The sequence below is a fragment of the Jaculus jaculus genome, chromosome 4, assembly GCF_020740685.1.
Source record: "Jaculus jaculus isolate mJacJac1 chromosome 4, mJacJac1.mat.Y.cur, whole genome shotgun sequence".
In the NCBI taxonomy this organism is placed as follows: domain Eukaryota; kingdom Metazoa; phylum Chordata; class Mammalia; order Rodentia; family Dipodidae; genus Jaculus; species Jaculus jaculus.
In genome coordinates, this window is record NC_059105.1 from 23,990,233 (window position 1) to 24,001,219 (window position 10,987).

The window sequence follows — 10,987 nt, forward strand, 5'->3', positions numbered from 1 at the left end:
GTGTTTTCCCCTGCTGAATGCTATAGCTGTTCTACCTTAGCTCATGCCCAGATGAGGGCTGCCCACTCAGCTGTGTGTGTTTTCCACCTCAGCCTGTCTCCGAGCTCAGTGAGCGCGTTAGAGCCTTGAACCAGAAGCGAGCAGCTTCGGGGCTACCTCGGGTCCTCATGCATACTGATGCCGCACAGGCACTGGGAAAAAGGCGTGTGGATGTGGAGGACCTGGGCATGGACTTTCTGACAATTGTGGGGCACAAGGTATGTTGCAGGGTCCCATGTAGAGAGATGCCTTCTTCACCTAATGTCCCTCAAAGAGCAGATTCCTCAGCACTGCTGTTTTGTCATTTTCCCTACCCAGCAAACCTGGGTGTCTGCTGTGGGTAAGGCCCCAAAGACACCGCGACAGCATTTCATGATGGGCCTTGTCCCCAGAAGCTTTAAGTGCCTGTGCATAGAAGCGCTCAGCATGGAGGAGCTGGGCTTGTCTCAAACTTGATGGGAGCCCGGCTCTTCAGCATGGGGTGTTGCCTTAGCGACTTTTGCCTGAAAGGAGAGTAAGCAAGAGTTCATAGAAGAGCTTCAGGGAGGGCTGGTGGCTCTGCTTGTCTTACTGCAGCTGACAAGGACCTGAGACATTTGTCACTCTACTTTGCAGCCCAGTTCTTAGCCAGCCCTTAGAGGCATACAGTGCTGACCTGAACTTGCCACTTAAAGCGTTTGCTTTGTATCATGTGGAGACATGGAGTCCCACAGAGCAGGAGCTTGTCTCATCCTGTTACGGGACTCGCGGGGCTCCCCGCACGTCCGGAGTGAGCACTGCCCTGCCGCCGAAGGCCTTTGTGACTCTGCTCCATCAAAGGTGTGGAGGATAGACAGCTCCAGGCCATGAGGAACACCAGGACTGGGCACTCAGTACACAGACCCAGTGGGCCTTTGGGAGGCTCCATGAATAAATGCCGGGCTTTTCCTTCCAGTTCTACGGTCCCAGGATTGGTGCACTGTATGTGCGAGGGCTCGGTAAATTGACTCACCTGCGCCCTATGCTGTTCGGAGGTGGACAGGAGCGGAGCTTCAGGCCGGGGTAAGGCTGATGCTGACCCGGTCTCCCCTACACTGCTGTCAGTGGAGCTGTGACATTGGGAGCACAGCAGAATTGGCACCACTGATGGGTGTCTGCAGATGGGGCTCAGATCTGCAGTCTTAGGGTGACTCAGAGCACGCGAGGGAAGTCCCCCTCCTCTCTCTTTGAAGTGCTTCAGAGTGTTCAGTCCCCTCCTAGCTTTGGCCCAGCTGTGAGAAACTGCTATGCCATGCACGTGGCCATAAACTACTGCCAGAGAGGCCTGATCCTCCTATGTGAAGTCCCCTGGACCACGTTTTACCCATGTTTTATCCAGAGATGGGTGCCAGCCCTGCACTTGGTCAGAAACTTTCTAACATGAGGGAGAAACAAAGCACATGAAAGGGGTCCCACACATGAGCAGAGGCAGCAGGAAGGCGAGTCAGGTCTCCCACCTAATGCCTGCTAGCTAGCCAATAGATGAGAAAGAGGAGACTTGCAGACAGTACCAGCCTGTCACCACAGGGCAGCAGTGCTGTCACTGTCCACCAGAAAACGCTGAAAGGGCACCTAGACATCCACCCACAGCCCATCTTGCTGTCTGTGGAGTCTGTAAGGACTGGACACACATCAGTAACAAGGCAAATCCACTTTGAGAGTCAAGCCAGGCCAAGTCCAGGACACGGACTTCCTCCTGTCAGCGTGGAGACGGCATGCCCTTCCCCTGCCAGCGCCAAGTCAGAAAGCAGGAGACATGGTGGAGTAAAGCCCAGACTCGCGAGCTCAGGTGCCAGCTGAGAGCGTCACCCGAAGCACTGGAAAGCGCTCAGAGGGCGAGGGTGCCAGACCGCACGCAGTGATGGCCGTGGCCTATGGGAAAGAACGGAACTGAAGGGGCAGTGGCAGGGACGTAGCGTCTGGGCCTGTGAGACTGTAGCAAGTTGTCACATTTATGTCACTGCAGTACTTGAAGGACAAAAGAGCGACAACAGGGCCAACAGGGCAACTGGAAGAAAGAGTGGATGACCAGCGTCCCCGATCTAGCACGGCCACAGATACGGACTCAGGAAGCTGAGAAAAACATAGGGTTAGCCCAAAGAAAGACACCCAGACACACTTCTAAAAATGAAAATTAAAGTCTTGAAAGCAAGTGGAGGAAAAACGTCACCTGATTAACAGGAGGAAAACAATTTGAATGGCAGTGAAACTGTTGGCAGATACCACAGAACTAGAAGAAAGTTGCACAATATTCTTCAGGTGTGGAAAGAAAGCTGTCAATGAGATGAAGAGAAACTAACAGGAGCTGTTACAGATTTAGTCGGTGCCCCTTCTATTGAAGTTCCTAAAGTGTGTAGATGGCGTAAGCATAAGTCACACCAGTGTCTGATGTAGCTGCAAAAATGGATGGAGGAAATCATTAAGATAATTTTAAAAGACAAAACTTTACAAAGGAGGTAATATTTATATATTCCAACTGTTTATATATTTAGTATATTTTTTTCAGACAGGGTTTTTTTATGCATCCCAGGCTGACCTTGAACTCACTATGTAGATAAGACTGGCCTTGAGCACCTTCCTATACTTCCCAAGCATTGGTTTTGTAGCCTCTCTATATGTCACTGGAACTAGTAAAATGATGACGCTAGCAGGTTTAAATGTTTTATTAAGAGGTATAATGTAACACGTAGAGCAGATGCCAAAAACTCCAAAGAGATAAGAAGGGACATCCAGAAAACATGAACCAAATCAAATTCTAAAAAGTGTTCAGTATCCCGCAGAAAGCTAAGAAGGAAAGCAGGGTCTACAAAACCAGAGGTCCTGGAGGAGAGTTCAGTGGCTGAGCAGTGGACCACGCTCTGGGCTTGACCCCACACTGCCAGAAGAAGCCCTGCCCCGTTGGTAAGGGTGTCAGTAGTGACGTCAGATGTAGATGACTTAAACAGATCACTGAAGGAAAGGGGCAGCTTTACAGTGACACAGTACGGGCTGGAGAGAGGGTTCAGTGGTTAAAGGTACTTGCTTGCAAATCCTGATGGTCTGGGTTCAATTCCCCAGGACCCACATAAAGCCAGATTCACAAAGTGGACCATGGGTCTGGACTTCGTTAACAGTGGCAAGAGGCCCTGGTGAGCCCATTCCTTCTCCATTCTCTCTCTATCTCTGCTTGCAAATAAATAAAATAAAATAATACAATAGACTGCAGAGCAGAGACAATTACCAGAGGCAGGACAGTCAGTATGCACAGAGGAAAATGTGCTTTCTCCACGGTGCTGTGGAGTGTGCTAAGATCATATGCCATGCATAATGGTAAACCTCAGTAGAGTAAAAGAACTAAAATGATACAGCATTTGTTTACTTGAGCTGGAAATAAAGTACTGATAATTGGGAATTTTCCAAACAGTTGAGAATAAGAAACACTTTTAAGGAACCATGCGTCGACGGAGGTTGTTTGAAAATTGACCAAATACATTAATCCGAGTAGAAGTGAACCCACAGGGCTGGAGAGCTGACTCAGCAGGCGGACACGAAGGCCTGCAGAAGCCTGGGGTCCCTCAGGACCCTCATGTAGCTTGGCATAACCACACGTCAGTCCCATCGAGAGCAGAGACCTGGAACCTGCCTGGGCTTGCAGAAATGGTGAAACCAAATGGCAAGCCGTGATACCAGTAAGACTCCAGCTCAAGTAAGGGTGGAGGGGACCTCCCCGCAAATACCAAAATATACAACTTTTATTAGAAAAAAAGACTAGGAAAGCTCAACAATCTAGGGTGATATGGAATGTTTTTGAATTTCATCAGAGTTTAAGACTTGCTTTGTTAGAAAATTTGGGAGAAAATACTTCCAAGCAACAGATCTGACAAAGGACAAGAATCTAAAATGTAAAGAGCTCCCACAACTCAGCAAGAAAGGAATCAAAAACTGGTCAAAAGATAAAAAATGAAAACAAACACTTCACCCACAAAACTGCCCGGCAACATGGTGAGGTGTTTGACATGGTCGTGTCCAGGGAAACACAGTGAGAATGTCAGCATCCGGGATTTGGTGGCATCACGCTGGACAGGAGGCAGATGGACAGCTCTCAGTCTGCAGCCAGCTCCGAAGGCTTAAGAAAACTATTGAGCCAAAACTTCCAGTGGAAAAAATTATTAAGTTCACGTTGGGCTTTCCCATAGCATGGGGGAAGGCACTCAGTGTCGCAGGTCACACGAGAGCTACTGGTTTGGGGGATCCTGCTCACGTATGTGCACACACGTACTCCTGAGTGCTCTAGAATGAGGGGTATCCCCCCCCACATTACACTAGTGACCAGAGATGTGTGTGAAGCCAACAGGAAAAGGGATCCCAGGGAACATTCACTATGAACGCTGCATGCGAGGCTCAGGTGTAGGAAGGAGGATGTCATATTGTACTTTCGCATGAGGACTTTTGTGTAGAAGATTCCTTCCTGAGACACTTGTTTACTCTGCATGATTTCCTTGTCTCCTACAGAACAGAGAACACTCCCATGATTGCTGGCCTTGGGAAGGTAAGCCTGATGATTTTGGACTGACCTCATTTGCTTTCCCAACAGTGGCTATAGCAGGGACCCAGAGTGGGGAGATCATGACCCTGTGAGGGTAAACCTAGAATTTTCTTTAAAATATTTTTACTTTTATTTATTTATTTGAAAGAGCATGAGACAGAAAGAGGCAGACACAGAGTGAGAGTGAGAGTGAGAGTGAGAGAGAGAATGGGTGCGCCAAGGCTTCCAGCCACTGCAAACGAACTCCAGATACATGCGCCCCCTTGTGCATCTGGTTTACATAGGTTCTGGGGAATTGAACTGAAATCCTTTGGCTTTGCAGGCAAATGCCATAACCACTAAGCTATCTCTCCAGCCCTAAACCTAGAGTTTTCTTGATCGATCGAGAACCAGAATTGGGCATGGTGGCTGTTGCAGTCAGCTCCAGGTCGCTGGGATGAACCTCCAGACCAGGCACAGTCATGGAGGAAGGGAGTTTGTCTGAAGCTTACAGATCCAGGGGAAGTTCCATAAGGGCAGAAGAAGTTGGCCCCTTTCACGGATCCACGCACAGAGAGAATCCACCGTCCTCTCCATAAGCAAGCACACTCAGGAACTCATAATGGCAGAACTCAAGCATTCGCATATCTTTAGCTGCAAATCAGATCTGCAGCAGCTACACCTCCTCCAGCCAGGCAGCTGGAGATCTAAATTACAAGCTTTAATGAACTCCTGAGTGTATTGAGGGACATCCATTGAAACTACCACAGTGGCACATCCCTATAATCCCAGTACTTAGGAAGTAGAAGCAGGACGATCAGGAGTTCAAGGCCAGCCTTGGGTGTATACTGCAGTCACCCCTGGGCTACATGAGACTCTATCAGGTGGGGGCTGGGAAAATAGCTCAGTGCTTGCCTCTCAAGCACAAGGACCTGAGTTCAAGCCCCAGCATCCACATAAAAGTGCCAAGTGTGGTGGGGCGCACCTGTGATCCCAACACTGAGGGGGCAGAGAGATCCCTGGGCCTTGCTGGCCAGCCAGTCTAGTTTACTTGGCAAGCTCCAGGCTAGAGAGAGACTTTGTCTCAGGAAATAGAAAGTATTCCTGAGGACGACACCTGAGCTGGTCCTCTAGTTAACACATTCACACACCAACAAAAACACCATCTTCCTTCAGAAAGCAAGGCGAGAGAGCTGCTCCTTTGACCACCTGTAGGGCAGGTAGCACTGCTTTGTGATCAGAAGGAAAAGCCCAGTGTCTTCCAAGAAGTAACCGTACTGTCCTTCCAGGCCTGGGCTGTGGGGTGAGGCTTCCAGGTCAGGCTGGTACCGCTTGCCACTGGGCCAGCGCTCAGCTTACTAACCAGGAACTGGGCTCCACCGACATAGTCACACCGGGCCTGCAGTCAGCGAGTAGAGAGACAAGCGGGCGCTCTCTTTTTATTCAGTCTCTAACCCCAGCCCAGCCCGTGGGATGGTGCCACCCTTATTCAGGGTGCGTTTTCCCTCTGCTACACCTCTCTGGAAGCACCCCTGTGCATACACCCAGAGATGTGTTTCTATAATGATTCTAAGCCCAAATGGACATAAAGATTAACCAGCACACTTGGGGCTCCAAACTGTTTACCTGCCTTTTTCACTCCTGTTCCCTGAGACACCTACCACTGTCCGGGTCTTCATTGCCACAGCTGGGTGACCTCTTAGTGTCTTCCTATCCTCAATGTCTGTCTCTTCCACAGCAGCTGGTACCACAGTGTCAGGGGTGCCTCTTGTCCATTTCCATGCTACCCAGCAATAGACCAGCTTGTCCCTATCCCTTGCTGGACACTGGTCTCCTGTAGGCCCACAGCACAGCAACCAGAGTGATCTTCGGAAGTCATCGGGTCTTCATGGCCCTTACCAGATCTTGCCGCTTATACCCAGCTCACCTGGGGCCTTGGAGACCTCCTTTAGAGCTGTGGGACACCTCTGACCCTGACGTCGCTTTGCAGTGCTTTGGCCTGAACACCCTTTTCCCCGTTGGTGGCTGTGTCCTTCGACTCTCAGGGGCTATCCTGCTTTTGTCCCTCTCTAGACTATACATTCCTTAGGGATTGGGACCCCCTGGGGCTAATGGGACACCTGAGGTATGGAGAGCGGGGAGGTGCCTGGTAATAAACTCCTGCTGAGCGTGGGGACAATGCTGGCCAGGCTGCTCAGTGGTCAGGGAGGCCTTCTGGCTGCTCAGAGCTATCCTGCTCTCCTTGGCTCTGTCATAGCTTCTCTGCTCATGTCTGTCCCCAGGCTGCTGAGCTGGTGACCGAAAACTGTGAGGTTTATGAGGCCCACATGAGAGACGTCCGGGATTACCTGGAGGAGAGGCTGGAGGTGAGAGGAATCCAAGTGGCAGGCCCTGTGGCCTCTTCTGCCCACCTCAGGTGCCATCAGGTGGTCTGGACCCAGGGCTGTCCGGGGAGCTCCACGATGTTGTGATGAATGAGGGGGAGGATCAGAAATCTCCAAGGGGGACCCCATACCAAGTAGTACTACCTCCCTCACTGTGGATGCTTTTTGATCAGACAGATACTTGCTGAAATTCTGTTTCTCAGAAAAGTATGGACAGGTGTGGCTGCGGATGGGGCTTTGGGGACTGTCTGTCACTATTTCATTTCTTTTATTGTTGTCATTTTTTAGGCTGAATTTGGTGATAGGATCCATTTGAATAGCCGGTTTCCAGGTGTTGAGCGTCTTCCCAACACCTGCAACTTTTCCATCCGGGGGTCCAAACTTCAAGGTGATGGCCCGTCTTGCCCTGTTTCCTCTACACAGCAGGGGTTCATGGATTCAGGGCTAAGCCTGTGCCTTCCCAGCCCTTGGCTACCCCCAGCACAATACATTTCCTGGGGTGACTGGTCAGCTCAGACCAGTGCTGAGAGCAGATTGTCCTGTGGGCCAGCTGGTGTTAGGAGAGACATAAGATCTACTGAAGCTGAGACGAGCTTGTCTGGTGTCACTTGGAGTTTTATGCAGTACAGTGCAGCACAGGCAGAGGAGAAGGATGCGCTTCCCCTGCAGCACTGGGGCCCAGTAGATGCTGGACAAGATGGAAGTGAGAGCCCATGTGGGAGTAAGGGGGTCTCCCCTCATCTTGGCGTGTCTGGGCCAAATGAGAAAAACTTACCAGAATCTTGAAGTTCAGGAGTGAGGCAAGAGAGAGCTTGTCTCCTGGCCCACATCTATTTCTAACATTATTGTGGCGGGCTTCGCAAAGGCTCAGTGAGCCTGAGAGACGGGTGATTGGTCTGGGCTAGAGGCGGGCTCAGGAAGAGACCAGCCGTGATGCCAAGTTCTGGGGACTGGACTTGATCAATCACAATGTCGGGATTAGATTTGAATTCTAGGAAAGGAGACCTCCCTCCCAGGAGGGGCTCAGGCTGTTTGTGGAAAAACAGATCTAGGGAGCTCCTTTAGGCAAGAGATATCATCCTTTGATCTCTAACGAAGTAGAGATTGTGAGGACAGACATTCTTGCCTTTACTTTTGGGACCCAATCACCCTAAAGTACCTAACAGAGCTACCTGGCTCCCACTCAGAAGGAGCCAGGAGCTGGGGAGGAGTATGGAAGAGCAGGGGGAAAGGTGGCCCAGGCGCTGGGTCTCAGACGCTTGCTGTCTTCACAGGCTACGTGGTGCTCGCACAGTGCAGGACGCTGCTGGCCAGCGTGGGGGCTTCGTGCCACTCGGACCAGAATGACCGGTGAGTGTTCTTGGCTATACCCAGCTCTCAGGTGCAGTGATGGGGACCCAAGGCCTGGCGCCTAAGCTGCAGAAGTCCTACTGGGGAAGAGTGTCTGCCTCTGGATGGTGTGGGTGTGGGTACCTGTGGGTGGCAGTGGAAGCTGGTGAATGAGCCAGACTCCAGGAAAGTAGGGCTGCAGCCAGCATTAGGTGGTCATAGGCCAGTTGGCAGTATGGGTTAGTGGGCACCTGAAGTGCAGGTGTGGATGGTCCCCGTGTCAGCCAGGGCAGGCAGGGCTTTAGCTTGCAGAAGAAGGAGGTCTGGGGGGGCCTAGGCAAGGCCTTGAGCCTGGGTGCAGTGGCGAGGCTCTCCCAGGAGAGGGAGGGGAGGGAGAGTCACGCAGGCAGGGCACCCACCAGTGGCCACCCCCAGTGGTGCAGTGGGTGGCATCACACACAAGGGGAATGGTCCTCCCAGCCCCGCCCGGTGTGTTTGTGAGGATCCTGGTTCTCCAGCGAGGAAACTGAGACACAGCATCCTCACGCTATCAGGCATGAGCCCTGGGGAATCAGCCCAGAGATTGGGAGGGAACTAGCACGGCACAGGAGGAGCAAGTGACCAGTGGGGTCCGAGAGAATGGGGGAGAAGGCAGGTCTCCAAGCTCTTTGACAGGAAGTGAGGTCAGCCCTCTGGTGGCCTTTGTACCCTCCTGACACAGACATTAAGGGTCACCCAGGGATGGAGATAGCATTAAAGAAGTAGGGAACAGCCATGGGTGACCAGGAGTCTGCTGAAGTGGCCCTGGGGTCTTAAGGATCAGCAGGGGCCACTTGGCAAAGCTCAGTGCTCCGGAGCATGGGAGGCGCTGTCTTAAGACCAGATGGTGGAGCAGCAAGTGAGCAAGGCACAAGGTGAGGCCGGTCGCCGTGACTGCCTCGGGGTCCTGGGAGTGAAAGGCCACCGCTGCCATGGTCCAGGAGTGAGGACTTGACGCAGCAGCACCCTGCAGCAAGGGAGCCTGAGTGGCTCTCTCTCCTCTATGGGCCCTGGCCTGGCAGCTGCGTGCAGAGCATGTGCCACAGTCAACACCTCGCTGGAGGGAAAGCTTCTGCCCTTTCCCTGCCAGTGTGACTGCCACCCCAGGCTCTAACCCCAAGCCAGCGAACGCCCCGGTGTCCTAGGACTGCATGCTGTGCAGTCCACAGCAGGCTGCCCCAAGGGGGAGATGTCTTAGAGGTGGGAGAACTGTGCAGCCCCTGCTACAGAGCACGAGAGCCCTGACGAGAACGAGAGACTTTTGGGGGGACCCTAATCATGGGGGGCCTAGAAGAATCTAGTCTGGGAAGATCAAGGGCGGGAAGATGGCCAAGAGCTGGGGTGGAGAGGTGGCAGGAGGCACTCCCAGGCAGAGAGGAGACCCTGCATGACCCTGATTAGCCAAGAGGAGAGGAGCACCGAGGAGAGCGGCTCCTCAGCAGCGGCGGATGCTGTCCCCCGCCCCCCGCCCCCGCAGGCCGTCCCCAGTGCTGCTGAGCTGTGGCATCCCTGTGGACGTGGCCCGGAATGCACTTCGACTCAGCGTGGGCCGCAGCACGACCAAGGCTGAGGTAGACCTCGTCATCGAAGACCTGAAGCAGTCTGTGGCCCAGCTTGAGGGCCAGGCCTAGGCTGGGGCTGTCCTGGCCCGCTATGGCTGGATGTGGCCTTGGCCACTCACTGTAGGAAGCCGCTAACCAAGGCACCTGGTGTCTAAGCTGCCCCTTTGCAAGAGCCGCTCCAGGATGACTGCCTTACCCGGGCATGCCGGGTGGCAGGAGTCCGTGTGCCTCCCCTCTGGACTCGCGTCTTCCCTGTGTACGAACACTGCCCAGCCCGTCCTTGTGGGACTCCAGCGCCTACATCAGACTTCCTGTCACCCTCTGCCAAAGGCTACACATAGGAAAGTGGAAATGCTCCCCTCGAGGAATGGGGAAGCCTATCAGGATCACCCAATCTCAGAAGAACTTTCTACAGGACGATAAAATCCAAAGTTTATAGCCCTCCTCATTAAGCTGCTGTCATTGTCATGAAATAGGAGATGTGATGATTTTACTTGCCCGCAGCCTTCCTGCACACCTGCGGGCTGTTCCCCTGGGCTCCCCGTGGGCCTTTTCCAAACACTGCCTCCGCCAGACCGCCCTGTGCAGCGAGGTGCTGCCACGTAGTGACCTCGCGCCCCCCCCCCCCCGCGTCCCTGGCCCGACAGTCCTCAGTCCTCCCAGCGAGGCCTTGGGTCCAGCAGGGTGTCACCCCTGTGCCGTCCTTGCTTCTCTCTGCTCACTGACTCGGGGCGCTGACTCCCACACCACAGCTCAGCCTGTGCTCTGGCTCTCCTCATTCCCAAGACGGGGGAGAGGGTCATCCCTCCCTCAGCTTTAATTTTACTTACAAGATGTTTCTTTATATCTTACAGATGTCTGGCACACACATCACATGCCAGTATTTACATAGGAATGGTTTTCAGGGAGTCATTTTGACGTGTGATTTTAAAGTACAAAGGACTACCTGGCAGTGTTGAGTAAACAGTTGTCAGAAAGTAAATGAATTAATAAAACACCGTGCTTGCCTGGCCGTCTTAGGGTCTTATTGGTGGTCATAACAAGTTCTCCACCTAGCTGCTCACAGAGCCAGAATCTATTTGTCTTGCGTGAGCTTGAGGGGAAGGGCTCCC

At 52.7% G+C, this 10,987-nt stretch overlaps 1 protein-coding gene across 2 annotated transcripts in view; it reads left to right on the forward strand.

Moving 5' to 3' along the window:
- Window positions 1-10,887, forward strand: part of Scly (selenocysteine lyase) — a 31,133-nt gene extending 20,246 nt beyond the window's left edge. Inside the window, exons 6-12 of one of the 2 annotated variants that reach the window (XM_012952376.2) lie at window positions 93-257; window positions 974-1,080; window positions 4,549-4,585; window positions 6,844-6,927; window positions 7,234-7,333; window positions 8,220-8,295; window positions 9,791-10,887. In XM_012952376.2, coding sequence (XP_012807830.2) covers window positions 93-257; window positions 974-1,080; window positions 4,549-4,585; window positions 6,844-6,927; window positions 7,234-7,333; window positions 8,220-8,295; window positions 9,791-9,944 — 723 coding nt within the window. In that variant the 3' untranslated portion in view covers window positions 9,945-10,887. The remainder of the gene's footprint in view (window positions 1-92; window positions 258-973; window positions 1,081-4,548; window positions 4,586-6,843; window positions 6,928-7,233; window positions 7,334-8,219; window positions 8,296-9,790) is intronic. The other variant, XM_045147881.1, reaches the window with a different exon arrangement.
- Window positions 10,888-10,987: the final 100 nt, after the last annotated feature.